At 44.3% G+C, this 27607-nt stretch overlaps 1 protein-coding gene across 1 annotated transcript; it reads left to right on the top strand.

The window, feature by feature from the left end:
- HEMK1 (HemK methyltransferase 1, mitochondrial release factors N(5)-glutamine) lies at positions 1–27607 on the top strand. Its single transcript, XM_009482536.1, has 10 exons — positions 1–291; positions 772–863; positions 3438–3531; positions 16843–16995; positions 19046–19110; positions 22622–22671; positions 24049–24154; positions 25088–25183; positions 27003–27116; positions 27571–27607. The coding sequence occupies exons 1-10, from the start codon at positions 1–3 to the stop codon at positions 27605–27607; spliced, it is 1098 nt and encodes a 365-aa protein (XP_009480811.1).

The following is a 27607-nucleotide window of genomic DNA, read 5'->3' as shown; positions in this document are numbered from 1 at the left end:
ATGCGGAAGCCAGGAACTGATTTCACAACAATGAGATCCCTTACCCACGCACTGCTCAGGAGGTTGTTGGGTGTCTCACCTCAGTGCGTGCCAGGGGGATTCAGTCAAAGTAAAGGTCCTATCCTCAGTCCAAAGTGGTCATCTCTGAGGCAGGGCTGTAGTGCAAGTCCTGGGCTTGTGACTGCCACTGATGTGGTCAACTACTGGCAGAAGGTGTTTGAGACAAATGGGATCCCTGAAGCACGAGAATCCAGTGAATATATCGTGTCATTTGTCCTGGGAGCAAAAACAGTTAAGTAGCAGGAAAAGAATACGGTCTGTGCGTGCCTCTCACTTTGTCGTTTTGGTTGAATCCCTTACCTTTCTTTTTATCTCACGTATAGGAAGTAGAACAACTTTTCCCTACCTTAGATGGCAGAGAGGATGAGGTATAGTTTATTAATGCCAGTAGAACACTTGGGGTCTCTTAAATGCCTTCTTTTGAGAGACTAAAATGTAACCCATGACATATACACCCACACTGTACCCTGACTTGCTTAGTGGAATGATTCTTAATTTTACCTATTCTTCTGAGCCCCGAAAAGTAGGAGAAGAACAGTTGTACAGTTTGTTTTTAAACATGCAGATAGGTTCTCATAATCATTTGTGGTTTCCAACAATTCCAGGCATGTTTGTCAGCATGCTGGGTCTCCCTGGAGGGTGCTGTTGGGGTGCTGCAGAGGACACCCAAGTGGCACCAGTGGGCAGGTTTTAAAGTGACCTTGTCTTCAGTTTCAGAGCTTGAACTCCAAAAGCCTCCGCACTCCGCTTACAGCAGTGCAGCAGGAGCAAATCCAGCAGCTGAGCAGCAAGCGACTAGAAAGGTAGGAGCATCCTCTTACAGTTGTTCCTTTGGAGGGTTTTCCTTCAGTCTTAATGCAGCCAGAGGAATGGTAGCAGAGAGAAGGCAGAAGACCATTAGCAGCTGGCATGTCAAGTAACAGTGCTGTGTCTCAGGGTGACTCAAGTGATGGGCATTTGCTGTTGATGTCAGGTAACAAATCAGCTCTCTGTCCTGTCTGGGAGCAAAGAGGGTTTAAGGGATGTTGCAGAGGAGCAGGAAACTGGCAATACTGACTCTGAGTTGGGTACATTTTCATTAAGCCCTTCTGTGCTTAAAAATTTACCCTTGTCCCCTTCTGTCTGATTTGGCACTCTCTTCAGCTGCCAGTCCTATACTGGTCTGTGGTGTTGCTGTGCTTTGCCTGCAGGGGATTTCTCTGGTGTTTAGGGGTATCCATGTCTGTTGTAGCTTTGGTCTCCATTTGGCCTTCCATTTGCTTGCTCTGTGTGATGTGTTATCTTGGTGCAAAAATTAAATGGGTTTGGTATGAACAAGCTACTTGAATCAGGTTGGGCCTGGGGAGTAGTGTCTGGGGAGAGGAAATATTCAGGAACTTGGATCATTTAGAAGGGTGGGAGATGCCTGGGAGCATGTTTGGAGGCAGCATCCTCCTGCTTGTTTACACGAGTGTGGTTATGATGTAGATCTTCTTTTTGCTGTGCGGATTATCCTGCCATGTCTTACACAGAATAGGATGTGAGGGTTTCTCAGGGAGTCAGTGTGTTAGTAGTGGTTAGTTACTGTTTGTAGGATCTGAGTGTCTTCCCTGAAATTGTCCTGCTGCTCTTGAGTCTTGTGTTACGAGCAGAAATGCAAAATTCCCAGAGCTGTCTGACTTGCAAATTGCTCTGTGTTAAGTGCTGTTAAGGTTGCAACAAATCTCTGCTGTTCTACATGAAGAAGTGAGGTATGGTACCTCACAGCAGCTGAAAACATGGCCCCGAAATTCATAGAATCATGGAGGGTTGACAGGGACCTCTGGAAATCGAGTCCACCCTCCCTACTCAAAGCAGCATCAACTAGAGCAAGTTGCTTGGAGCCGTGCCCAATGTGGTTTTTAATATAGACGAAGATAGATACTATGCAACCTCTCTGGACAGCCTGTTCCGTTGTTTGACCACCCTCAGTGTTTAAAAACAGGGAAAATAAAAGGGGGTTGTTCTTAGGTTTAAATGGAATTTTCTGTATTTCAGTCTGTACCCTTTGCCTGCCTTTTCACTGGATGCCACTGAAAAGAGTCAGGCTCCATCTTCTTTACTTCATCTCGCCAATTGCATATGGTTATTGATGAGATTTCCCTCCCCTTCCCCCCCCCAGCCCGAGCCTTCCCTTCTTAAGGCTAAACTGTCCCAGCTCTCTGTCTCTCCTTGTATGTCAGATGCTCCAATCCCTTAATCATCTTAATGGCCATTTGTTGGGCTTAATCCAATATGTCCATGTCTCTCCTGTACTGGGAGCTCAGCACTCCAGATGTTTCCTACCAGTGCTGAATAGAGGGGAAGGATCCCCTCCCTTGACCTTCTGGCAACGCCCTGCCTAATGCAGCCCGGGAAACTATTGGCCTTCTTTGCCGCAAGGGCACATTGCTGGCTCATGGTCAACTTGCCCACCTGATCCCCAGGGCCTTTTCTGCAAGTCAGCTGTCCAGCTGTGGTTGGCCCCCAGCCTGCACTGGTGCATGAGGTTATTCCTCCCCAGTTTATAGGACTTCGCATTATCCTTTGCTGAATTTCATGAGGTTCCTGTCAGCCCATTTCTCCAGCTTCCTGAGGTCCCTGTGAAAAGTAGCACATCCATCTGGTCTATTAACCACTCCTCCCAATTTTCTATCATCTGCAGACATGCCAAGGGTACTCTCTAACCCTTCATCCAGATCACTAATGAAGGTGTTAAGCTATATTGGCCCCACTGTTAACCCCAGGGGTACTCCACTAGTGATCAGCCTTCAGCTGATCAGCCTTTGTGCCACTAACCACAGCCTTCTGAGCCTGCCAGTTCAGTCCATTTTCAGTCCGCCTCATTTATCTAGTCCATGCTTCATCAGCATGGTGAAGTATATGTTGTATATGAAGATGTTATGGGAGACAGTATCAAAAGCCTTAGGAAAGTCTAGATAAACAGTATTGATTACTCTCTGTTCATGCACCAAGTTAGTCATCGTATCATGCGTAGCTATTAGGTTGGTCAGGAAGGGTTTCCCCTTTGTAAATCCATGCTGACTACTCCCAGTCACCTTCCTGTACTTAGTATGTTTGAAAATGATCTGTAGGACTATTTGTTCCATCACTTTCTCCAGTATGGAGGTGAGGCTGACTTGCCTGTAGTTCCCTGGGTCCAGTGCTTGATAACAAACTCTTTTGTGGGAATGGAGCTCCCACAGCTCCCTTAGGGTGCACATGCACATGGCACATGGAGTTGAGAGCCTCAGCGGTGTCTAGGTGCTCATGCTCAGAAGGGTTATGTGGTTAGTAACGAGGTAAGCATGGTACTGAGAGCTTTTCTGTGTTACGGAGTGTAGTCCTAAAGTGTTCACACTTGCTTTTGCCTGACACAGAATGCCGGTGCAGTATGTGCTTGGTGAGTGGGACTTTCAGGACCTGACTCTGAAGATGAGACCCCCAGTATTTATTCCTCGGCCTGAAACAGAGGTATGAATGTGGGGAACATGGCGGGGGCAGGCTTGAATCTGTGAATTACATTATACAGTACAATCATAGCATTGCTATGAAGGTACCCTGTGTATCATGAGGTTGTAGTGATGAGGAGGTCAGATCACTCCTTTTAGAACTGAGGGGAATTCTAAGCTTGTGATCTGGAACTGATGCAGGTGAACTTTGCCCCCTGGCTCAGAGCAAGAGATGTTGCAAGCTTGTGTATCACTTAATTACACGGCGATCCATCTCCATTGATGGAAGGAGTTGGCTTTCTTTCCTTATTTCTGCTACAGTAATGACTCCTAAAGTTCAAAACCTGTACTGCTATATCCCAGTGGCTTAGTACTTTGATACAAGGACAAGAATCTTGAAGTTGTCTAAAGGTTGTTAGCAAAATCCTGCCGTAGTAGAAAGCTGCTACTGGAAAATGGTAATGGACTCCAGAGACCTTGTTTGTCCCTGTGCAGACTAAAACAGTGCAGGCTGGTAGAAAATGGCACCTACCACCTGTCTGATGGCTCCACACTGGTTTCTGGACAAACTGGAAACTGAAGGATAAGTTCTGACCTGGGCTGGAGTTAAATATGAATGTCAGTCATAAGAATGTAAAGGACAGCCATACATGATCAAGTTAAAACTCCATTTTCCCCACTGTTCCTGCTGCTAGGGAAAAGCCTAAGAACTACATGGTGACACTTTCCCTGACAGTAGCCTAGCTTTCAGCTCATGGACCATCCTAGCAAGGAAGTCTTTCTGTTTGCTAGTCCTCAGGAGGTTTTAGGTTTTGTGAGGGTTTTTTTTTTTTGGTTTTGTGTTGGTTCTTTTTTCTTTGTTTTTTGTTGTTGTTTGGTTGTTCTTTTTCTTCTGAGAATTTGTGTTCTTTTGGAGACTGTGTTAACTTTTGGAGATGAAGTGGTCTCCATAACTTGTCCATTTAGGAGTCCCAGAAGCTTAAAGCTGTTTCAGTCTAATAGTCATTTCTTCAGACGTTTGCCTGCTGCTTGGTGACTGTTGTAATGTAGTGGTGGCCCTCTGCTCAGGTCTCTATAAGTAGGGGCCCGTGCTGTAAGAAGAATGAAAAGGTTCATTCAGACAGAATGTCCCCTACTGACAATGTCAGAAGAGATGCCAAGGACTGAGTGGGCTTTGGAGATGGGAAGCCCACCTTTGCTTTTTCTAGGGAAGGGTTAGTGTTGGGAATGAATGAAGAAAGCAGCAGCTCACTAAAGAGAGGATGCAGTCTGCAGAATCCTTCATCTGACACCTTTTATTACACAAAAGTTAGAAGGCAAATACAGCCTGTGCTTCCATTGTGCCCTTTGAAGAGAGTGTTACTGAAATCTATGAGAGGGTTCCAGACAATTTAGTGGGAATCAACACAACTACTGTTTAGACAGCCTCTCCTCTCAGCCCATGGAAGAATATTCAGAATGAGAGTCTTGATTTGGTGTGGGGCATCAGCAGCATCTCATTGAGAGCCTGCTGGGCCCTAAATCATAGTGATGACACTTGTGTCCAGAGAAGGTGTGAGCTCTCTGTTGTGTCTGGGTTTGGTCACTCTGTGGTGATTAAGTTTGGAGATACGGCTCTAAGGAATAGTTTTGCCAGTTGGAGCCCAGCAATGGTTAGCTTTGTTATTGTCAACAGTATTTCTGCTCCGGTTGATTCAAGAGAGTAGTTCCAACCTCTAATTCCCCCATTAATTTGTGGATGCAACGTGAGCATTAAAACCAGGGAGAGCTCTCCATGCAGTGCCAGGCTTCAAAGGCCTAGTGTGTGGAGTGGAAGCCAGGGTGGCTAACGCCTGAGAACATTGTTAATTGTGCCCACGTGCGTGATTTTGGTAAAAGCATCTCCTCTGGCCCAAACTGAAATATATGCTGTGTAACATGCTGTGTTTGAAACCACTTAACATACCCTCGTGCAAAAATGTAGCATAAACAGCTTAACCTAAACCTTGTCTCTCTGGGAAAACTTTATTTGATGCATCATGGTACTTACTGTGAAGGCACATTTTTAGCACATTCATTATGGAAGGCCAGAAGTTTATGATGATAGCTCAGGAATGGAGCTCTTTTGGCAACTGAGAGTTTTCTTGTGATGTGGGTGCTGGGGAGGTTACTTGGACAGGAAAAGCATGGGGACAAGATCTAGCTAGTTAGCAGCACCTGGCAGGACACTGCTTTAGGCATGTGCTGCTCCCAGGAACTGTCTACTCTGTGTAACCTGCTGCACAAAGTGAGTTGGTGTCCAGATCCTTTCCTTCTGCTAGGAAGGAAAGGTTGGTCATCTCTGACTCAGAGCTTTGGGAGGTGTGGGGTTGGGGGTTGTCTACGTTTTGTTTCATCAGAGTAATTTTTCCAGTCTTCATTGGACTTCAAAGCTGCAGTGGAAATAGCTCCTTTCGAATATATTGAAGTTAGTTGCATCTGTTGCTCTCTTTCTGTTTAGGATTTGTCTGCAGTGTTCTTAAAACCAATGGTGCTGAAACTTGTCACCATAATATCTGTAAATAATCCTTGTTCTTTAGGAAGCAGTTCATTATCAACATTGATATCCCAGGTTCAAGTTGCTTATCTGTGACTGCACAGACAAGCCACATGGCATGTCTTGTCCTTGGCTGAGTAAATGTGACTCCCTAAATGGGCTTGTTAGTGCAGGCAGCTGCAAAATTTGCTTCCTAGTTATATTTATGTAACTTCTGCAAATGCTCCTGCTTGTTGATTCAAAGTCTGAAAAGGAGCCCTCTTTATGATGCACATTTTATTCTATGGTTACAGCAGAAGGGTTGTGACTCTTGCTCCCAGATGCGTTGGTAATGGCATGAAGGCAGACACAGTATGACATAAACCACCAGCATTGTTTCAGTCCTGGGGACAGAGACGCATGCAAAGAGAAAAGCTCAGTTGTCTGCTTAATTTTGCCCTGTGTGACATTTGCCCGTTTGTAGTATGTTTTGTTCTCTCTGGTAGCTGAGCCCTATCCTGTTTGGTCCCTCCGGGAATATTTTTTTCAGCACATGTGGCTTCATTCTTCTGTTCCATCGGAATCCGGGTGGGGAGGGGACATGTGTCCAAAATTAGGAAACTAGCAGGTCCTGTTTAAGCTCAGAGAGCGGGATAACAAAGCTGACTGCATTCAGTCATAACTTCTTGGCGTGCAGGGCTGATAGATACTTCTGTGAGCACGGACATACTGTGTTGGAGGACAATTTCGTTAAGTGGTCCTCAGTCTCACCTTCCTCCACTTACTTGTCCCTCTGTGAGCAAAGCTTTGGACTCGCTGCGATGAGCACTGAGTGAGTTTGCAAGGGCTTGCAGAGCCCAGCATCCTGCCTGCTTGACCTGCCTTGCGTGACCACCAGACCAGGTTTCGGCAGCGGGGACGTGTTTGGGTCAAATCTTAGGGGCGTGCTCAGTCTCGTGAATTACCTTTGTTGTGTGATTATTATTGTAATGTCAAGGAATCCCTGTCTCAACACGGCTCAGTCACTGTATTATTGGAGAAGAAACTCCTTTTCCCAAAGCAAGGCTTTCTAAAACTTGGGCTGTTACCATCGCAGCAGCATTGTGGATCAGAGGAAAAACAGGACAAAGAGAAGGAAAACTTGGCCAGCCGGGGACACATAATTCTTTTTCTTGTACAGGCAAGTATAGGCTAAATGAAGCCTTACCATGACTGCATTAAGGAAAGGTTTAGTTTGGTCCAGAACTTCTCCGAAGGAAGTAGTTTGGGGTATGCGGCTCACCAGTCTTTTACCCCTAGAGGGCACTCCAGGCTTAGGCTGGTGGAGTTTCTGATGGCTCTATTTCCTTTAATTATGACAGGATTTCTGGTGTTTCTGATCCCCTCCTCTCTCAGATGCTGTGTTTTAAAGCAAATGAAGGCTTATTTGCTCAGTGGAAACAAAAATGGTCTCCTTTTCTTCCTTGCAGCTACTGTGTGGGTAGAGTCAGATTCTCGGACATTGAGGTTTCATTTTTGCTGGAGGGAAGCTGCTGAGAGGAGAACTCCAGTCCTCCTCAGGAAGATTGTCGCGGTCCCACCATCCCCCCTGACCCTCAGGCCACCCAGGAGTCCCCTGGTGACACCTCCTTGACCTGTTGTGATCTCAGCACGAGCTCAGACCCTACGTAATTTTTTTCTCTCTTGTCTTTGTTGTGGTAGCTGTGTCATGAGGACAGTCCATTGTCCTGTAAGGGGGGGACACTGTAGGGTGAGGATGTGTGTTTAGTGTGGGAGACATCTTAGGGAAAGAAATTACAAGTCTGTGCCATGCTGAGTATTTTTTGGTAGTCATGCAAAAAAGATCATGGCTGCAATCTCCTGTGAGAGCAAGAAAAAAGACTTAGTGGGTCAGACTATATTGGTCTGTCTAGTTCAGTATACTGTGTCTGATCGGGGCTCGTAGCAGATGGTGGGGGCAAAATTACAAGGGAAAAGGCAGGTATGGAAGGATCCCCCCTTCTTTTGATAGTGAGCATTTAAGGGCCATTCTTAGCCAAAGCTGGATTTGGGGCCATCCTGCTTCATAATCACTAATGGATCTGTCCTCCATTAATTTGTTTAATCCTCTTTTGAGTCTGTCTGTGTCTAGCCTCCATGACATCATCCGATAGTGAATCTTTCTAATTTTGTATTGTAAGTGGGAAAAGTATTTTCTTTGCTTGCAGTGCTGTCTGCTCATTTAACAGGAAAGCCCTTACTCTTACTGCATAACACACAAACCATTCATGCTCTCTATAGCATTTGTAGTTTTTAGTCCTGTGCTGTCTAATCAATTCTTTTTCCACCTATGATTTTTAAGCTTTTAACTTGTTTCCCCAGATAGATTGTTTCTTTTCCATGATAACATGCTCAATACACCAAAACCATTGCAGTTTCCTTGCATCTGTCAGCTGAATGGCAGTCACTGTGCTGGGGTGTTCTGCAAAAGCACTTTAGGCAAAGTTTTGCTCAGAGAAAGCTATCATGAAGTTTAACCTTACTTCTAGCTAAACATAATCATTAACCTTTCAAGAAAGTCAAGCACACAGAGAAGGGAGGATTTTTGCTTCCTGACACATATATGCAAATATACAGATTGCAAGGTGGGGCCTTTCTCCAGTGCTTTCTGTCAAAGCAGTGTACACATTTTCTGGTTTAATCAGTGCTAAAAGGAACTTTTGATGCAGAATGGCCTTTCATTTCCCTAATTTCATTGCCACAGATGGTTACTTTTTGGAAAGTTCAAAGGTCACACTGTCTAGTGGAGTACAGCCATGGATCATGAGTCAGGAGACTGGTGCTCTTTTTTTTTTTTTTTTTTTTTTTTTTAGGTTTTGCCTCTGACCAGTTGTCTCTTCAAAGGAAGGCTGCTTCTCCTTTCTGTGTCACTGGCTTCCCAATTTGGGAAATGAAAAGGGTGATGGTACCCTATTTGTACGAAGCTTAAGGTCCTTTCTTGAAATATATATAGATTCCTATAAGGTACATAGAACATAAAAGCAATTGGGCATTATTCAACGGATTAAAAATTAACTGCTATCTCTCAAAATGTAGCTGTAAACAAATGTGCTAAAATTGGAGCATTGCTGTTGTGGCCTCACATAGATCAGATTTTGCCCATATGATAGGTAATATTTTATCAGTTGGAGGAAAACAGTATTTTCTGAAAGTGGGCTGTGGCACAGAGGCTGGGGAATGGGAATTACGGAGGGAACCTGTTGTTGCTGCAGAGCAATTGGAATTACTCTTTGAGCTAGGCACAAGTGTTTAATAGGATCATATATGCAGAAATAAATAATGCAGCCTGTGTCTTGTGGCTGAGGGGCTTCCCCTGCCAGGAGAGCTTGGAGAAAGATTTGGGGCTCTTATGCATATTGGCTGACCACAAGCACCCATTTTCAGTGGGCTGCCCAGCAGGCTAATGTGATCTTTGCGTGTGTTAACAGGGGATTGCCAAATATAAGTAGCAGGATTAAAATCTGTGTACTGCAGTAGTGGAATAGTTGCAAAAATACTATGTCCAGTTATGTTACTGCCCAGTTGAGAAAGAAATGGAAAACTGGGTTTGGAGAAGAACCAGTAGGTGGATTAACAGCTGGAAAAATCTGCCTTCTTGTGAAAGACTGTTTAGCTCATCAAAGACAAGCTTAGGCGTTAATTACCTGGCACAGGGAGCAGAAATTTGATAACAGAAGTCTCTTTGGTTTCATAGACAAGTGTGTAACAAGCACGATAAATGTAGGCCAGCAGAAAAGGTGCACATCTTTATCAGAGAGTGTAATTAATTACTGAAACAGCTTAGCAGGAATCAATTGCTAGCTACTTTAAAATTGGGACAGGATGTTTTCCCAGGAAAGATTTCTTCTTGTTCAAAAGGAAATGGAGGAAGAAACCGGATTATTCCTGGCTAACTGGCCGAGATTAGCTATGGCAGTAGTTTCTCCTGGCTTCCTATGCAAGAAAAAAAGGCTGTGCTAGTGCAGAGGATTACTTCAAAGTTGGTGATTTCTAGGACAGACTCAAAAATGTAAATTTAAAGCTAAAATCTGTGCTGAAGGCAGGAAAGCAACAGCTGTTCTTTTAAGTCACGCACAAACCTGTTCCCGAGGTTAACTTATATAGACTTCCCTAATATGTTCTCACAGATCTCTGTGGTGTTAATGCCTTCATTTTTTTGGCCCTAGAAGAACTCTGTGAAGTCTTCAGCTTTTTCATCTCCCTTTTCCGATTGAAAGAGGGTCTGTATTTCTGTAAGCTTCAGCTGAGTAGCTTAGCTCATCAGCAGCATCATCAGAGCAAGATTTAGGACTAGAACTGGAGAAAAACAAACTATAGAATGGCTGTAACAGGAGAGATGGGACTCAAGGGGATTCCCGCATGAACAGGGGAAAAAAAAAATATTTTGTGCCCTCTTCCCACCCCACGCTTCTCTCAGACATCCCAGTAACTGGAATTTTGGAGCTAAGGATTAGAGAGGTAGACCAGCACATCTGTCTAGATGCCATATCTGGCAGTGGTCAATACCAGTACCTGCAGAGAAAGAAAATGCCTTGATTCTGGAGAGATGTGCCTAGATAGAGGTTTGTGCTGGAGACCTGAGGTATGGCCATTGACTTTGATCCACTCTTCTTGCCCCTCTTGGGCATGGCTAAGTTTAGATGTGACAACTGTGGTAATTTCTATTGGGCACTAGCATATATGGTTTGCAAAGGCTGCTGCTTTTTGGTAAAGTCATTTCTGGGTGCTGTCACAGCCTCTCCTCCAACAGATGAAACAGCGCTTGGTGCGTGCCCTGGCACATCCAGAGCTGCTTCTGTTGTGTGACAGAGAAGCCAAACCCCTTCCTCAAGCATTAGGCATGCCTTTACCTGTTTGTCATTGCTTCTGCCTAAAGCCACTTTGTCTTTCAGGATCAGTGGCTCCTTCTGGAGTTATTCTGGTGTTTTGCTTTCTATATGTGTATAGGGGGAGTTTCATGGGCTTTGTGCAGCATTTTCTCTTTCCTGCTGTGGTGCCAGGCAGAAGAGCCGAGGACAAAAATGCCATAGCCTGCCTGCCCACTAAGCACTGAGCTGGCTTTGTGGCTTTATTTTGGAAGGAGGGTACGTGGCAGTGATCTTCTAGGGCCATTGCTGTGGAGTTAGGTTTCCAGCTTGGCTTCCTGGTGTTTTGTCATGTGCTGATTGGCAGCCAAGTGGACAAACAGGAGGGGAGGGGTGATTTGGTTAATATCAGATCAGGCTCTATGGAAAGTCCTGGATTCTGAGAACAAAAGTTTCTGGAAAGCACACAAATAAGTAAAACATTCCCAGGAAGTGTGCGAGAGCAGAGAGAAGGTTACCCAGGTTTTCATGTGTCGTCTGCTTTCCTTGTCCTGTTCGCTAACCTGGGAACTTACAGCCTCTTGCCACCCGGGCTTGTACCCTGGAACCTTGTCTTCCCTGCTTTCCCCAGAGCATGCAGGTCATGAAAAAAGGGTGTTTCTAGGGAGCGCAGCATGAATTTGTGACCTCCACCCTTGCCCTTCCCATTCCTCCCCTCTTGTTTTTCTTAGCCTTACACTTTTAATCTCAGAAACATCACATGGGTCATTCACTGCTGTTGGACTGTAGCATGATTGCCTCAACCCTGGACTTCCGCACAGCTCTGTAGCCACTGTTGAGCAGTGAGAATCTCTGCTGTTTCCTCCTGGCTGTCTCGGTGCTGAAAGCTGCCTGACCTTGCGCTGTCTGCTGGTTGGAGCTGTGCAGCTGTGGAGCTTGTGGTTTGGATGCTGGCAGACACTGTCCTCATGCTTTCTTTGTGCAGCTGCAGTTCCAAGAAATACAGTGAACTAGAGACCTGGCTGCAGGGAGGGGGAGGTAATACCAAGAACCTGTCAGAACATGAGTGTGTGCTGGGGGTGGGGTTGGGGAACAGGAGTTGTGGGTGGAAGGGTGAGGCAGAGGCTCATGGGAAGCTGGAGGTGTTCGCAAAGTTTTGCGTTTGTTTCGCTCAACAGAGAAGATGGGGGGTGGGGGGGAAACAAATAAATGACAGCGTGAACTTAGGGCGAATCTGGCAGTGAAGCAAGACTTCCTGGAATCGCAAGGTGAGAGCAGGCTGTGAATGGCTTGGCTAAGAGACAAAAGCTTGAGAACCTCTGAGAGCTGGAAATTAAGTAGCATGGGAAGCAAATATTTGTATACAGAACCGCAGGTGATAGGTCTCTTCTAGTCCTTGCAAGCTCTTCCTTCGCTAGGCAGGACCAGATATCCTTCTCCCTCCCAAGGATGTCCTGCGTTTTTCCCTGTAGACCTTTAAATTCACTTCTGGCAAAGACATAGAGGGTCTAGATACCTTCTCCCCACTCCTTTTTGTGCTAAGCAACAGAATGTAGGTCCCTGAAAATGCATCACTTGATGCCTGCGTCACCTCCAGCCCAGAGCAATGTAGAAACCCTACCAGATACTTTGCTTTGCACCTAGCTTACCACCCTCATGAATGCACAGGTTTCAGAGGTGGCCAGTGCTCTTGACATCCTCTTGAATATTTATTTGCACAAAATCCTGTGAAATGGGGGAGAAGGGGAAGTTCGTTGATTATTGCTGTGCAAGGGGAGTTTGCAACATGCAGAGAGATTGGGGTTTAGTCACACTAGTAACTCTGCAGACCTATGAGCTGCCCCTGTTCCCAAGCCTAGCCTGTTGCCCTGACTGTCATGCTGTCTGCCTGTAACAGATGACAAAAAGGCCCTGGAGCACACCAGCATTGCTGGTGTGCCCTGGGAAGATGCATGGCAACCCTGCAAGCTGCAGGGGAGAGGACAGTTGCGGGGCAGTTTTAGCCACGTATAAGGTTTGCTTCAAGGGCCAGCAGTGGCTACTGAGCTCACCTTTTCATGTGACTTCTAGCTCTTCCTCTCAGATGCTTGAACATCTCTGTATACCCATCTATTGAATGAAATGTACAATCTGCCCCTGCATGCACATGTCAACAGCTCTGGGTCATGGGGGCTGCTCAAGCCATGTCCAGGACCCTCCTTCCTTTCTACCTTGATGCCATTGCTAGCAAAAACAAATTTTGCTTTTACAGAAGAGGATTTTAGTTTTTCTCATGGTTTTGCCTGTTTGCCATTTAGTCCCTCCGCTCCTTCCAAAACTGGCTTTTGCTGGGGGAAGGAGCTTCTTGCACGTACTAGGGGAGAAAAGATCTTCAAAATGCAAAATGTTCCATTTCCCCACTCTGACACAAATATCATACTTATAACCATGTATGTGTTACACCAGGCTCCAGGATAAAAGTAGTTCTGCCAGTACCAGTAGCACTGGTTAGCAGGATTTTTAGTGCAGGCTCTTTTGTTACTGACAATAATGCCACATGCTGTAAGCAATAATTTGAATTTTAATAACTCCACAGTTGAGCATTCATCCTATCCAGTGTTTAGCAAGCTGTCAGCAAATATGGGATCAGGTCATATTTCTAAGATACTTTCTTAATTTACGATTTTACTTGCTTCTTAATACAGCACTTCGAATTTTTTTTTTTTTTAATATTTACAGCTTTTTACCTACAACAGTAAAAACAAAAAGACAATTCAAGAGCAGCCAAGCACTGTTTGTTTAGGTGATGTGGGAATCTGGTTCTGATCTTTGTGACTTCTGCTTTTCTGCAGGAGGTCAGTTGCCCTCACACAACTGTAGACCTGCCTGTTCCTAACTGGAGTCGGGGGGACCCATTTCTACAATCTAAAGTGGTGTCATTGGAAAGGTGTGGATAAGGCTTCTGGAGCATTGGGTTCAGTGCTCTGCTCTCCTGTAGTCTTCTTCATGAGTTTGGGATAGCCACTGTTTTACAGTTGCTCATCTGGAAAATGGGAGTTGTGAGGATAAATGTGTTACAGGTACTGAAGTGCTCAGCATGTTGCAGGGACAAGGCACCTGAGCAAGCTAACTCATTTTCCTCTTTTTAGAGACTATAAAGACATGCTGATTGTCGAGTCTTTGTTTTAGCCAAAATAGCATTTTTCTGTAGTGAAGGACATTTCTCTTCCTGATGTGTTGAATCCTGTAAATGGTGTGAGTTGAAAGTAAGCCCTTTTGAACAGCCTGCCATTTCAGTTCAGAGTGCCAGATTGTAGAGAATTTACCTAATGTATTCCAAAGGTTGATTACCTAGGCTGCCAAAGTGTTTTATTTTTGTAATTTCATCTCTCAACTTTTAGAGTTGGTGATCAAACTGACAGTTAAGGTGGCTTTTAGCAATGATGGCATTATATTAGCAGGTGTTTGTGCTCTGAATCTGTTCAGTCTGAGAAGATGTGGGGTATCGTACACAATAAAGACAACAGCCTTTGGCCATCTGCTGTTGTCCTGGTTTCTCTGTGTCTAGGACTGGCATCACTTTTTAGCACCGTCTGCCTCTGTTCCCCAGCTGTGGCTCTATTCAGATTCTTGTACAGAGGTAGGGAATGTCTGTCTTGCATGGGTTTTTGTAGTCTTTGTATGAACACTGTAATGCATAGCCAGAAATATTTCATCTCCTAAGATGAGATTTGAAGGTGGTTCTGCTATGTTCTGCAAAGTGCTGTAATTTGTCAGTTTCCAGTGGTGTCATCTTGGAGATGATGGTGTGCTTGGAGAAGCACAGATTTTGGCTGGATCGCTTGCTAAAAGATGAAGAATACTGAGAAGAATTGGAAGAATACTGTTTCAAAACAGTTTTGGATAGCTTAATCATTCATGATTTCTGAAAAGGAAACCTAGTGGCAATGGCAGTGGGCTAACTGGACATACTCTGTATTGTGGTTCCTGGGTTTTCCTGATTCTTTTGCAGATGTTGGGGAAACGTGGTTTGCACATGAAAGCTGTAAGTGAGAAAAAGGACCATGGCATCACAGCCAGTTAACGCAGAATTACAAAATGTCTTATTCCAGTGTATTCTGTTTTGTCTTTACTTCTTGGTTTCAATACATACATAATTGCAAGTTTAATTCAACATCAAATAATCGGTACTAGTCCTTTTTTTTTCCTAGTTTGCCAGTTAGAATACACCTTCTGTTTTACTTGCCAATCAAATTTATTTCATAAAAGAATTTATTTTCGTAATGAACTTTCTGATTGTAGTGAGATACTAATGTCTGGAAAAGGATGTAGTTTCTTTAGCTTGTCACATTATTTTTAATATCTTTTAATTTTGAACTATTATGATAAACATGTATTATGAGAGAATTAGTCTTTGCCTCAGTAAGAAGTATGTGAAATAACCAAGACAATAAGGCAAGGGAGTCGGGAAGTAGGATACAAAGCCTAAGTAATACCAACGTCCCTTTTTTAATATACACGTGGTAAAAACTGAAATCAGTCATATTTAAATAGGAGCTTTGGCAAGCACTCTAAAAATACTTTCACTGTGGAATGTGTAAAATAGAAGTTCCATTAAAAACTTCAAGCTTGAAATTACTTACGATAAACCTTAAGGAAATTAATAAATGCTGACAGTAGTTCTGCTTTTTGAAAGTTACATTTGGACATTTGAAATCAGTAACTTGTGCTACTCTGTGATCAACCCTGAAGGCAGATGGTTCTTCTGAGTTACTGCAGAGATTTCCTGGAAATATTTGTAAGTGACCAGAAATGGCTGGTATTTAAAAGAGTGATTTAATGGCCAAGCAGAATTTTTTGGGTGGCTCTTCTTCTGTGGTCTTGGAATCATCAGCACCTGCTTCCCCAAACCAGCTGCGGTTACAATCTCTGGCTGTCTCCATTGCAGAAGTGTTTTCAAACAGATTCATCTGGAGCTGTTAGCTGAAAGGCAAAAGCCATTTTCACACAAAAGTGGGTAGATAAGGTGTTTATTTTTCCTTGTTGTTATCTGAGTGCTGGTAGTCCTGTAATGGTTTCCCACAGTCCTGCTGGGAGCCTGTAAGAATGTTTTCATCCATAATTGCCTAGGAAAGGAATCCCAGAGCAGCAACAAGGAATATGATTTTGGAGGCTGTTAGCAAAACTCCCTTATGAGTGCAGTGCCAATAAGGACACGGTAACCAGGGTAGGGCATTGCAGTGTGGCTCTTCATACCTGGCTGAGGCCAGGTCACCAAACTTAACTTGTGGCTAATCACTCATTTTCACAAACCTTAGAACGATGTCTCTTTGAGACCTCTCCTGCTGTGTTGGATTTTATATGAAATTTAAAAAAGAAGAGATTGATGGGAGGGAGGAGGCAGCAATGGCAGAGATGCATACGGATCCAGGAGAATGCATGAAAATCTTTTCCATGTGACTTTATACCAACAAAATGTAGTAGTAGTCCACAATCTGAAATCCATGCAGGGAGCTGATCATTTAGTAATTCATTGCCTTTGCTTTTCATCTGCAGGTTCGATTATTGGTTTAGATGCTGTTAGGAGCTGTACCTCTGCCTCCAGATTACATACCATACTGAGACTGTAAAAATCTTAAATTTTGAAGCTTACAAATTCTGAAAGCTGGAATTTTGGAATGCATAAAATGGTGTTGCAGAAGATAATGTGCTCCAGCTGTTTGGTTATTGTTTTTCCCAACAGTGCTAGAAGATTTCAGAGGATCTGTGGGAAATTGTATCCTGAGGATCTGGTTACTAATAAAAGCACCCTGAGGGGGAGATGGAGCTGAAGTGACTCCTGGTGTGTCAGTTCCATTGGTGCCATCTATGTTTTAAAAATTAGCAACAAAAATACATTTCATTGGGCTACAGAGTCAAGAAATTTAAACTCCAGTCCTCAGATGACAAAGATGCGAGTCAAAACAGCTCCCTTAAAAACTTTGGTTGGTTTTGGTGGGTTTTTTTTTTTTGTTAGGATCTTGTCTCTTTAGTTGTGGAAGAAGAATCTCGGAAATGTGAGAAGAATTCAGGCCTCTGTTTCCCAGTTCCTGTCCCTCATCCTGTGATCCTGGAGATTGGCTGTGGCTCTGGAGCAATTGCTCTGAGTCTGTTGTGCAAACTGCCACAGGTGAGTTATTATCAGTGCTCATGGTACAATAGATGCCTGTGTTACAGTACAATCCCACTTGACTAGTCTTGATTGAGACTTCACAGACAAACTTCTTTGCTTTGATGGTACTTCAGCAGCTAAGGTCTCTGACAGTTAGGCTCTATAAGTTCATGTTGGGTTATTTAGGGATATTTAGGAATTGCTCTCCCCAGCTGTCTGCAGGAGTAGCAGAGACATAGTCAGAATGGAAGAAGCACATGTGCTCTCATTCTTCAGCTGTCACAGCTCACTATTAATCACCTTAGCTTGAAGCACTGGCAGGTGTTGGTTTAAGCTAATATCTGGGGCTGTGGACAAGAAGGACTGAGGCATGGGCACGCACTGTATTAGTCAAATTTTTGGGGCAGTCATCCCTAAAAATCACCTTGCTGTGAATTGGAAGATCCTGTCTCTAGGAGACTGAAGACTAAATTAATACAGGGAAGGGATTACCACAGAAGTGTCAGTACTTGGGATCAATATGACAAGCATATGCCACACTGCCACAACTGCTAAACCCCTTTTTTGAAGTCTTTTGTTCCCTAAAAACAAACCACACCTTTTGAACAGAGTGAAAAGAGCAGGAAGAGCACTGAGGTCAAAGCCCTTCTTGCCCCTGATTATTGTGGCATGTAACATGCTTACTGAGGTACTGTTGGTAAACAGAAAGAGAAATTAATCCAAGATCTCATCGCATATGGTTAAGGGAAAAATATTCCCCTTTCCTCAGAATTGCAGACCAGCCAGTTCCTTCTTGAGAACGAGAATTGCTGTGGCCATCCCCTCCTCTTGTAGAAGTGTAAGACTTCGTGTGTAAGAATTAGAGGTTGATGCCTGTGTTCCTCTTCCCAGACACCTGATAAGGTTAATACTTGAGCTTCATGACTTCGAAGTATAATTACTTTGATTTCCTGAGCTGTACTTCATGCTCTTTTCCTTGCCTGTTAAGTTAAAGAGCTGTGTCAGTCTGTCCCTGTAACTGATAACAGTCCTTTTCCAGCTGACTAACACAAACTGCTGTCCCCAGAGAAATAAGGAGCCTTGACTGATTAGTTAGTGGTAGCCACACTGACAGCTAAGTGGAGTTTACACTCTGTGTGATCTCTTTAGCGTTTGAGGCAGAATTTGGCACTAGAGTATTGAGAAAACAGCAGCAACTTTCCACTTCAGGATTCAGCTGTGTCATTCACCTTAAGGGTCAGCTTCATGTGTGTGGGTGCTAGTCTCAGGCTGTGAAACTAATCCCCCTAGGAATGACGGCTGATCACACCATCATTTCCAAATGCAAAGTAGTTTCTTTGAGCATGCTTTCTCTATGTAAATACTTACCAACATCTGTGTTTAAAAAACATTAAGCAAAGCAAAAACAAGTCAGGCCTTTGCCTGCACTGTTCCCAAGGTGGAATGGAAGGTCAAACAAATCTCTGACTGTGTAGTCCTGTCTCTTAATGTTACATTGGAAGACTTTCAAATACTTGACACACAGTCAAGTGCATGCAGTCAATACATGCAGTGAATGTGGTGTAAGGACTGTAGTGGAGTAACTAGGCAAAAGGTGTCTGCATAACGGATGGAAAATGCCAGAACCTCTGTCCAAGTGGTTGTGTTAATGCTGGGATTCTGTCCACATTAGAGAGGAGAAACCTAGGACATGATCTTCCTTTAACCTGTGTCTACCCCAGAGTAGCCAGTGTCGAGTCTCACACTTCTAGGAGCTATGAATGTATTGGGTGATGTGAGTCAGTGTGACTCCATTGTTGTCAGCTGAGTTCGTTTGGTCAGAAGCCTGTCTATTTTGGTAGGCTGCTGGCAGTGTTGCAGGGTGCCTTCTGTCACGTTAGCGGCCTTACTACAAGCGAATCACAATCCCATCAGTGCCCTGAGATGCATTCTTCATGAACTATTCCTTTTAGGAGCCAAGAGTGAACAGTGAATTGTCAGTTCTTATCTTCCATGTCCCTTTTGGCAGAGCATGTCTGCTCGGGAACCTTGATGTTGTAATACTTGTTTGTTGTTTTTTCTGCCCCAGAGCCAGGTGATAGCTGTGGATAAAGAGAAGGCTGCTGTGGATCTCACAAGGGAGAATGCACATAGGTACAAGCCCACATATTATCCATTTTTTGTAAACTGTTGTTTACTGTTGTAAACTGTAAAGACCGTGAGCCCTCAATGTTTGGGCATGTGGTTCATGTTTACCACCACTGGAAAGCAGGGAATGTTTCCCTGGTTTCCCTAGGTTGAGCGCCTAAAGCATGTAAGAATTCGGGGGGGAAAAAAAAAGCTTATATTTACCAGGGTGTTTTTTTCCTGTGACTTGTGAATGTGCTTTGCAAAGACAACAGCCTAAATAAAACCATAGTATTTAAATGCTGTCTGTCTTTCAAGGATATTCAAAGTGTTTCATGGTAACTACTCTTATCCCTTTCTGTGAACTTGGGAAACTCAAGGCAGCAGGTAGTAAGAACGTATATGTCACTGAGGAGGTTAAGGACAAGTATAGCCTGAACCTTTATTATTACTGTCCTTGTTTCTGTCACTGCTCCTCTAGATATAAGCTTGCACATTCAAATAGCACCTTCACTCTGATGCACTAGTGTGGTATCCCTCAGCAACCTCCTTGCAGTCTTGGGTTTGGCGAGAATGGTGCTGCTGGGTCCTGTGCTGTTTGCATGACACCTGCGCTGTGGCTGGATGTTCAGAGCTGCTGAATCATAGAATAGTTTGGGTTGGAAGGGATCTTGAAAGGTCACCTAGTCCAACCCCCCCTGCAATGAGTCAAGCATTTTATGCCTGAAGTGAGAACAGCTCTGTATGAGGTTGACCTTGTCCTTCCCAGTGGCACTGCTTCCTCAGCTGGTTCTTCTTAACCCAGGTTATTCTGGACTGTCAGTAACATAGCAAGCATCAGAGCTAGAATCTCGGTATGCTTCGAGTCCAGGATCCCAGTCTCTGTAGACACTGTAAAAGGTACAGAGCTCTAGTATGTATTCATATCCTCAGAAACCGCTGGGCCCTAGGCATTAATTAAAGCAGTCTCAGAAAGCATTCCTGTTGCTACCTCTTAGGGAGTCTAGTACAGTTGTGAACCTTAAGTGGTGCTCATTAACTGGCATTTCTGTCCACAGGGCTCACATACCCTTTTTTCCCAAGCTGCTGCCAGCATTGGGGCTACAGAGACAGGCTACTTCTGTTTCTGGCTGCACTGAGCTGCATCTCTTCATTTCTTGCAACCCAGTCCCAGTTCTTATGTGAGTCTGAAGTGATGTGTAGGAACAAGCCCTTCCCAAACTCGTCACCTCACTATTACCCTTTGCCTCCTAGTCCAGTTATAGGGCGTGGGGAGCAAAAATTTCCTTCTGATGTGTCAGTGCCAAACCAAATTCTGTGGTACTTTTTAATAGATATAATAAAAACAGGCCAGATCTTTGCCTCCTTGGTAGATTATTGCTCTGGCATCTGGAAAAAATAGTCTTGTTATTAACATTGCTTGTTGGCTCAGAGTGGCCAAGGGAGTGTAAATGCAGTGCCAGAGAACCTCATATTTCTTCATGGATATTTTCATTGTGTCCTTGTGATCTTGTCCATGGCATGGTGCCCTGTAGCTCTTGGGAGAGAAGCCAGTAGGATAAGCTGTGTTACTGCTTGCCTGAAGCCAGCTTGGTTCCTGCCTTCTTTTCAGAGCTCCCTTATCACAGCTGTGTTCTCTAGATGCTTAGGTGAGTCTTGCTCTCACTAAATCAATCCCAGTGCCAGATGGCCCATGTGGGCACACTGCAGCCAGATGCAGGAATCCCTCCCTTTCTTGATGCCTGTGTATGCTGACAGGGCAGTACCATAGGCCCTCAGCAAAGGCAAGCAGGACTTGGATATAGGGCCTTTGTCACAGCATGCTCTGTGAACCCCATTGGGTAGCCCTGAGGTGTTACACTGAAGAGCTTGGAGGAAAACTCTGCCACTGTGGTGGGTCTCTCGTGGGAGGAGAGAATGTGCTGGGAAGAGCTGGACAGTTTTGTTTTCTCTAGACATTGACTGCATTGACGACAGGAGTTAGGGGATAGCGCAGACTTTCTGCCGCAATGTGCTGTTGCTGGTCAGGGAATGGCATCTCCTGTGGGAGGCCTGGAGTCTTTCTCCACTAGTAGATCTTTAACCAGCCTTGTCTTTCTGACTTTGCAATGTGCTTCCTCTGACATTGCTCAAATGTCTTCACAAAAGCCAGAGGTAAACCTGGTGGAAGAGAGGCATTTTGGTGGGTGGACCACAAGGCTGAGGAATTGGAGGTTCTGTTTCTTCCTTGCTGTCTCATGATCTCTGTTTCTGTGACCTCTCCTGTAGTATCAGGCTGTCACCAAGCACCAAGGCTGCTTTCAGACTGGCCTCACTTTCCTGTCCCAGAAGCATCAAGGGAACTTTGCTCAGGATTCCTAAGGCTTAAGGAGGTCGCTGTCTCAACTATTTTCACCTGGCAGGGACCATATTCTGTAGCAAGCTGGGAACAAGGGACAGATCATGCCAGGTTGTGACAGACTGGAGCACCATGCAGTGGCAGTCTGGCAGTCTCAAGGCTTTTCTACCTTGGATTAGTGCAGTGAGTCAGATCAGAATCTTGGCCAAGATTTCTCCCTAAGAAATACCAACGTGTTTATAGACCTGCTTCTTAAAAATAGCAAGCCAGCATGCTTACTTGCTCACTTCTCACAGGTAGAGAGGCGTTTGTGTCTTCTGGTGCTTTTGGGGGTTCTGCTGGTGTGAGCACCCTGGGGACGTCTGGCTGCAGATGAAAGGCACTGACCATAACGTGTTTCCTAATTAATGTGCACAGAGATGTCAGGAGCAAGAAAGATCATTAATTAGAAACTAGCACTTGAGAGATCCTAGTGTGTATTTTAAATACGTTATACTGTACAGTCTCTGCATGAGCTGTACCTAAAGGAGTCCCTTTTCCTAGCTCTGTTTCTGGCACAGGGGTTCTGCTGCACTGTATGTGCTGGCATCCCGGTAGTGTGCAGTAACATCTCGTCACCTTAACATTGGCATGTGAAATGAGATGCAAAGATCCCTGGAAAATACACTCAGTTGCCAAACACTGTTAAGATCTAGATTGTCAAGGAGTCTGGAGAAAGAATATGGCGAATGTGAGCATGTTGTCTCCACTTACAATAGCAGATTTACATATTTGAAACAGGTGATTTTGTTGTGGGTTCTTGGTTTTGGGTGGTTTGGTTTTTTTTCAGGGATGGTGAGCTTACCTGGGGGAGGCCTTGGAGATGTAGTTAATATGCAGCAGGGTGGGGGAATACTGCTGTATGTATGGCAAGGGGCAATACATATAGGTTTTGGGTGCACAGGAGCCGCACCATGGAATCACCATGGGTGCACAGTGTGCTCTTTGCTTTGAATTTTATTCCTTGGGCAAAGAACAGATCCTAAACTTCCCTTGCGGCTTGAGAGGAATCCAACTGCAGTCAGTGAGGTAGGATATATGTGTATCAGATAAGAGATGTGATATTTAGTGAAATGTTTAATAGAATGTGCTGTTCATGAATCTACACAAACATGCCTCCTAATCTTTCTTCTTTCTGTTCTTGCATCTGGAACTTTACAGGCTGCAACTCCAGGAGAGGATCCACATCCTGCACCATGATGTTTCATACAGTAACTCTTTTCACTGTTATAATGCCCTCTGTCTTTCTCCCTTTTTACTTTGATGGGGTTAGGCAGGCATGAGAGACAGCCAAGGGACCTCCTTGGGATGCAGATATCAGGAGGGTGTTGAAGTTAATGGAGAAGGTGGTCAGTAAGAAGTGAGCCAGTGAAGCTTTTCCCTTCAGAGATTTCCAGGTCAGATGATCAGCTGAGAGAAGTCCCTGACTACATCAGAAGTTGAATTGTTCCTTGTTTTAGGTTTCTAAAGGTTCTGTCTGAGCTGGTAGTCCAGGTGCTCTCTAGTGTTACTGGGGAAAGGCAAATATACACAGTGTAATTTATTCCATGCTGACATGGATGCATTAAATAAACGTGTATGTGTCTGTGTCTCCATTGATGTTAGAGGGAGCCCAGATATTTAGCTTAGATTAAATGCCCAGCCTTATTCACCTGAAATTAGGTGAGCTGAACCAGGGAAGGATACCTGTTGTCTTCCCCAGACCCAGCTGAACCACTTAAAACTGCCATTTGGTGAGGCTTGCCCAGTTAGGTAGGTACGTACTCAGCTGTTTCTTAGCCAGGAGCTGTGGAGCCAGGAGCTCCAGCATTGCAGATGCATTAGTGCACCTTTCTGACACTATTGTTTTTGACACTATACTGCCTGTTAGAGGTATGTCTGCACAGTCTTCTGTCTACAGTTCTGAGTTTGTGCTGCCCATACTCCAAACAGCAGTAAGCCAGCCAGCTTCAGTCCAAAAGCCGTGTAGCTGTGTTGGCATTGCACCTGCATGGGTAAGCCCTGTGCCAAGAGGCTGGCCTAAGGACAGGGCCACACTCACATGGTTACATGATGTCTGATTCAGGGCTGGTATGTGTCAGTCCAGACAGCAGCACGAGCGTAGCAAGCTGAACCTTGTCTGCAGAAGAGCAAACCATTAGGTGGCTGATACTGCTGAGAGGGCCTGGCTCTTTTGCTCGTCAGAAGTCCTTCTGCAGCTCTGGTAAGAGGAAGGATATGCATCCTCACAGCTAGTCTAAGCTCCCACTTAGGTCTTTTTGGGCGCTCTTAAGTTCTGGTTGTTACTTTAGATCTGGACAGGCACAGAGCTCTGGAGCATCAAGGTCCTGTGCTTCATAACATATTCCACTAAGCAGGGCTGTTGATACAAAAAAATGATACTTTGCCTGTGCTTAGTTTTTTATCACTCTTACATACAAGCCAGGCTATCCCAAAAGGAATAGGATAAAAATTTATTACAGAGAAGCAGAGTCAAACACACATGGGTATGTATTGGAGAGACAGTTTCCTGGGTAGGATTCTGACACTGAGCTTATAGGGAAGATTGCTATGGTTGAGAGCTGGTTGTGGTTCTTTTTCTTTTCTAGATTCTGCCAAGCAACTGCTACTCTGGGGCCCCATAGACTTCATAGTCAGTAACCCCCCATATGTCTTCCATGAAGACATGGCTTCCTTGGACACAGAAATCCTCCGGTAATCAGATAAACAGATTTTTCTTCTCCTGTTCCTTAAAGCAAGGTTTTCTGTCTGCTTCCTTATACTACACACAATTGCACACAAAACATGCAAAGGGAAGTGTACGTAGTGTAGTTGTGTACATAGTGTAGGTGTGTTTATATGGTATATAATAATACAGTGTTACTTTAATACTGCTTACAGGTCTGAAACAATATCAAAGTACTTTAAGTATTTATAAAAATGGAAAAAGCACACAATAAATGTGAGTTTATGAAAGAAAGTACAAGTAATCTGAGCAGCTTTTTGTGATGGGGAAAAAAAACTTGTGTGGAAATGCTACAACCCATTTTCATGCTCATACTTAAGCAAACAAACCCACACAAACATGAATAAACTCTTTTGGGATGTGGAACTACTTTGTGCGTGCTGTTCCTTCCTCAGAACTGATTGTCATGCATGACAGGACAAAGTCCTGCAACCACCTCTGTACAACATGTGCACCAGAGCAGATTCTGAAAGCTGAGGTTTCTACATCATAATTCGCTCTGCTGGGTTGGAAGGCAGTCCAACCTGGTTGTTGGCATGGTTGAAATAAAGCAGGTGATCCCTTGCTGTACAACCGCTCTCTCCCTGTCCAGCTGGCGCAAAGGGAACAGATCCACGTGTTGGAAGTGTGTGGCCAGGGCTGCAGTTGGCTCGTAATTTTTAGGAAAAGTTCAGAGGATGTTTTCTGCTTGGGCTCAATGTGGAATTTCTCAGCCTAGTGGTAGCTGCCTTACTCTCTGTATTTTACATAAAAGCTATGAGTGCTGTCACCTGCTATAGGAGTACTGGAGTTCAGGTGTGTTAGGTGCACTGTTCTCCATGGAGTGTGGGGCAATGCATCCTCAACGGCATGGCTCATGCCACGTGAATTGCTGTTAATGTCTTCTTATTCCCACACTCCAGCTATGAGAACCTTGATGCGCTGGATGGGGGAGATGATGGGATGAGAGTCATCAAAACCATTCTGGCTCTGGCTCCTTCTATTCTGAAGGATTCTGGGTAAGCAGTGTTCTCTGTTTGAACTTCATGTCTTTTGTCCATTCACTTTATAACTTCTGTTTTGTTTTCATATAGGAAGGTATAGAGGGAAAATAGTTGTAAAAATGTCCCATCCCTCCCTGCCCCATCTAATAATAGCAGTTTAAAAAATGTCATGTGTATAAGCAAAATTAGCATGAAATTGGTTAATAAAGGGATATGAGCCTTCCTTGACCAGTGGTGGAGTTTCATAGTCATTAGTGACATGAGAATCTTTAAAGGTCAAAGCAGCAACAAAAAGAACATGAAAGAGCAGCAGAGAAAGAGAGAGTGGGAAAAAAAAAAAGGCAGCTTTCTAAGCAGAGTAATTGATTGAAGGAGAAGCAATATAGAGCTCTGTGAGAATGGATGTAGATCTCTACTTCCCTCCCACCCTTTAATTAGGTGAAACTTGTTTATTGTGCCAGGATACAATGCTGAATATCCCAGGAGAAAGAAGATCAGCCAGGGATAGTTTCTTAAATGTTAAATTTCTCCGTGGTTAGTACTCAAGACTGACTGTTCCTATTCTCTGTCATGTGGGATCCATTTTGTGCTTAAAGATCAACATGCTGATACCCAAAAGTCTGCAGTGCCAGGGCATTCATATGTCCTGTTGAAAATTCCTGACGTTTTACCAGCATGAGAGGTCATTGAAAATCTGCTGTTTTGAGAAGAGGAACAGGAATATTGAGAGGCATACTGCATGCAGAAGAATTCATTCGTCATGCTTTGCGTGACCACAAGAGCAGAAGATGCTTCTCAGAACTTCCCAGCAACAAGAGATTGGTCCCGTGGGGTTGGTTGTTAGGATTTTTTTTTTTCCTTCCCTTTTTGCTTGTTTTATAAGGTGGAACCCCCATTGAGGAGTGGAAGTTTTTTAAGGTCAGGAATGAGATCCACACCCAGCTTGTAGTTAGTTTGGTAAATTTATAGGGAGTATTCAGTGTAGGATGTTTTAGGAATTCTCAGGAGAGTGTATGATTGGGGCTTGGCCTCTGGTTTTTGCCTGTTAAACTTGTATCTTGCTGCGCTGTCACAGTCTGTAACCAGTTCCATTGCCTCCATCTGCCTGTAAGCTAGGGTGGTTCTGCATCATCGTGGGAGTGGAGACTCAGAAATGGACCAGTGTCATAAAGCCCGGCTGCAGCAGAGATGGAAATAGCCCTGCAGTGTCCAGGCTGAGTCCTGGTGCGCTGAGGTTGTCTGATTAGTTCCCTTATCGCTGCTGCACTCTTGTTGTACAGTCCTCTATGTAGGTCTGAATGTTGGTGGTGTTTTCATAACTGCTTTATGGAGACGTTTACTATGGGAAAATGTATGTACTAACTTGTTCTTTATGACTCTTGCTACTGGGACTTAATGTCACCCTGCTTACACGAAGAGGAACTTCATGCTGCCAGTCCAGTGCTCAGTGTTCATGCATTTGCATCATAAAACTTCATACTGGCCTTAAATCTTCGGGGGCTTCAGAAAGACAGAGCTGGCAGTATCTCTGCATGGGGTTCAAAAGGGATCCTTGCATCTCGATACAAGGATTTTAACTGCTTACACAGAGGAGTACCATGAGAATTCCCCTCAAGATCAACACTTTGTCCCCCTGAACTAGGCAGTTGGGATCTGCATCTTAAATGGACAGTTATGATCTGTTTTAGGATTATTGGATTGCAGTGTGTTTGCTGACCTTCTCATTTTCTGTACTGATAGGAGTCATCCAGAAAGAAAGACCTTAGCTGTTATCAATTTAGCAACCTAAATGTGTGCATCTCCCCACTTTCTACTCCCAAATGTTTTCTTTCAGGAGTGTGTTTCTAGAAGTTGATTCCAGACACCCAAATATGGTGGAGAACTGGCTACAGGCACACCCCAGCTTACTACTTGTCCTTCATGCCATTCACAAGGACTTCTGTGGCAAGTAAGTCTCTTTTACCTTCAGATTTTTGTAGATTACAAATTTTTATCAAAGGATTAGAATCCTTTGTAGGTTACGTCCCTGCACCCTGATGTATTGAATGAACTCAGCCAGAGAAAGTCCACAGCTGAAGCCAATCTTTAGCAAAATAGGGCCTCCCTTCAAGTATCTCAACCTTCTCATATCCCAAGATAACCTGGCAAGTATTTCTTAGTCGTAAGTTCTGGTGCAGATAAGCATTTCTGATGGGGTGACTAGCTCTGGTGAGATTATCAGTTAAAGCTGTCCCTGCTCACTGCAGGGGGGTTGGGCTAGATGACCTCTAAAGGTCCCTTCCAACCCAAAGCATTCTATGATTCTATGATCAGCTTTGGAAAATTGATGCTTTTATAGGATGGAGGTAGAGGCATGCTCTGCCTAGCAAGACTTAAAGCTCTGATCATTCTTTTTCCCACAGGCCTAGGTTTCTGCACATCCAAAAACAAAGCAGATAA

The sequence above is a fragment of the Pelecanus crispus genome, chromosome 7 (genome assembly GCF_030463565.1).
Source record: "Pelecanus crispus isolate bPelCri1 chromosome 7, bPelCri1.pri, whole genome shotgun sequence".
Lineage (NCBI taxonomy): Eukaryota > Metazoa > Chordata > Aves > Pelecaniformes > Pelecanidae > Pelecanus > Pelecanus crispus.
The sequence above is the reverse complement of the archived record's forward strand: the minus strand, read 5'-3'. Positions and strand labels throughout refer to the sequence as shown.

Coding starts and splice junctions, on each gene's coding strand:
- HEMK1 (XM_009482536.1), top strand. CDS start 1: ATGCGGAAGCCAGGAACTGATTTCACAACAATGAGATCCCTTACCCAC. Junction 292..771: donor TTGTCCTGGGAGCAAAAACA/GTTAAGTAGCAG, acceptor CCTTGTCTTCAG/TTTCAGAGCTTGAACTCCAA. Junction 25,184..27,002: donor TCTATTCTGAAGGATTCTGG/GTAAGCAGTGTT, acceptor GTTTTCTTTCAG/GAGTGTGTTTCTAGAAGTTG.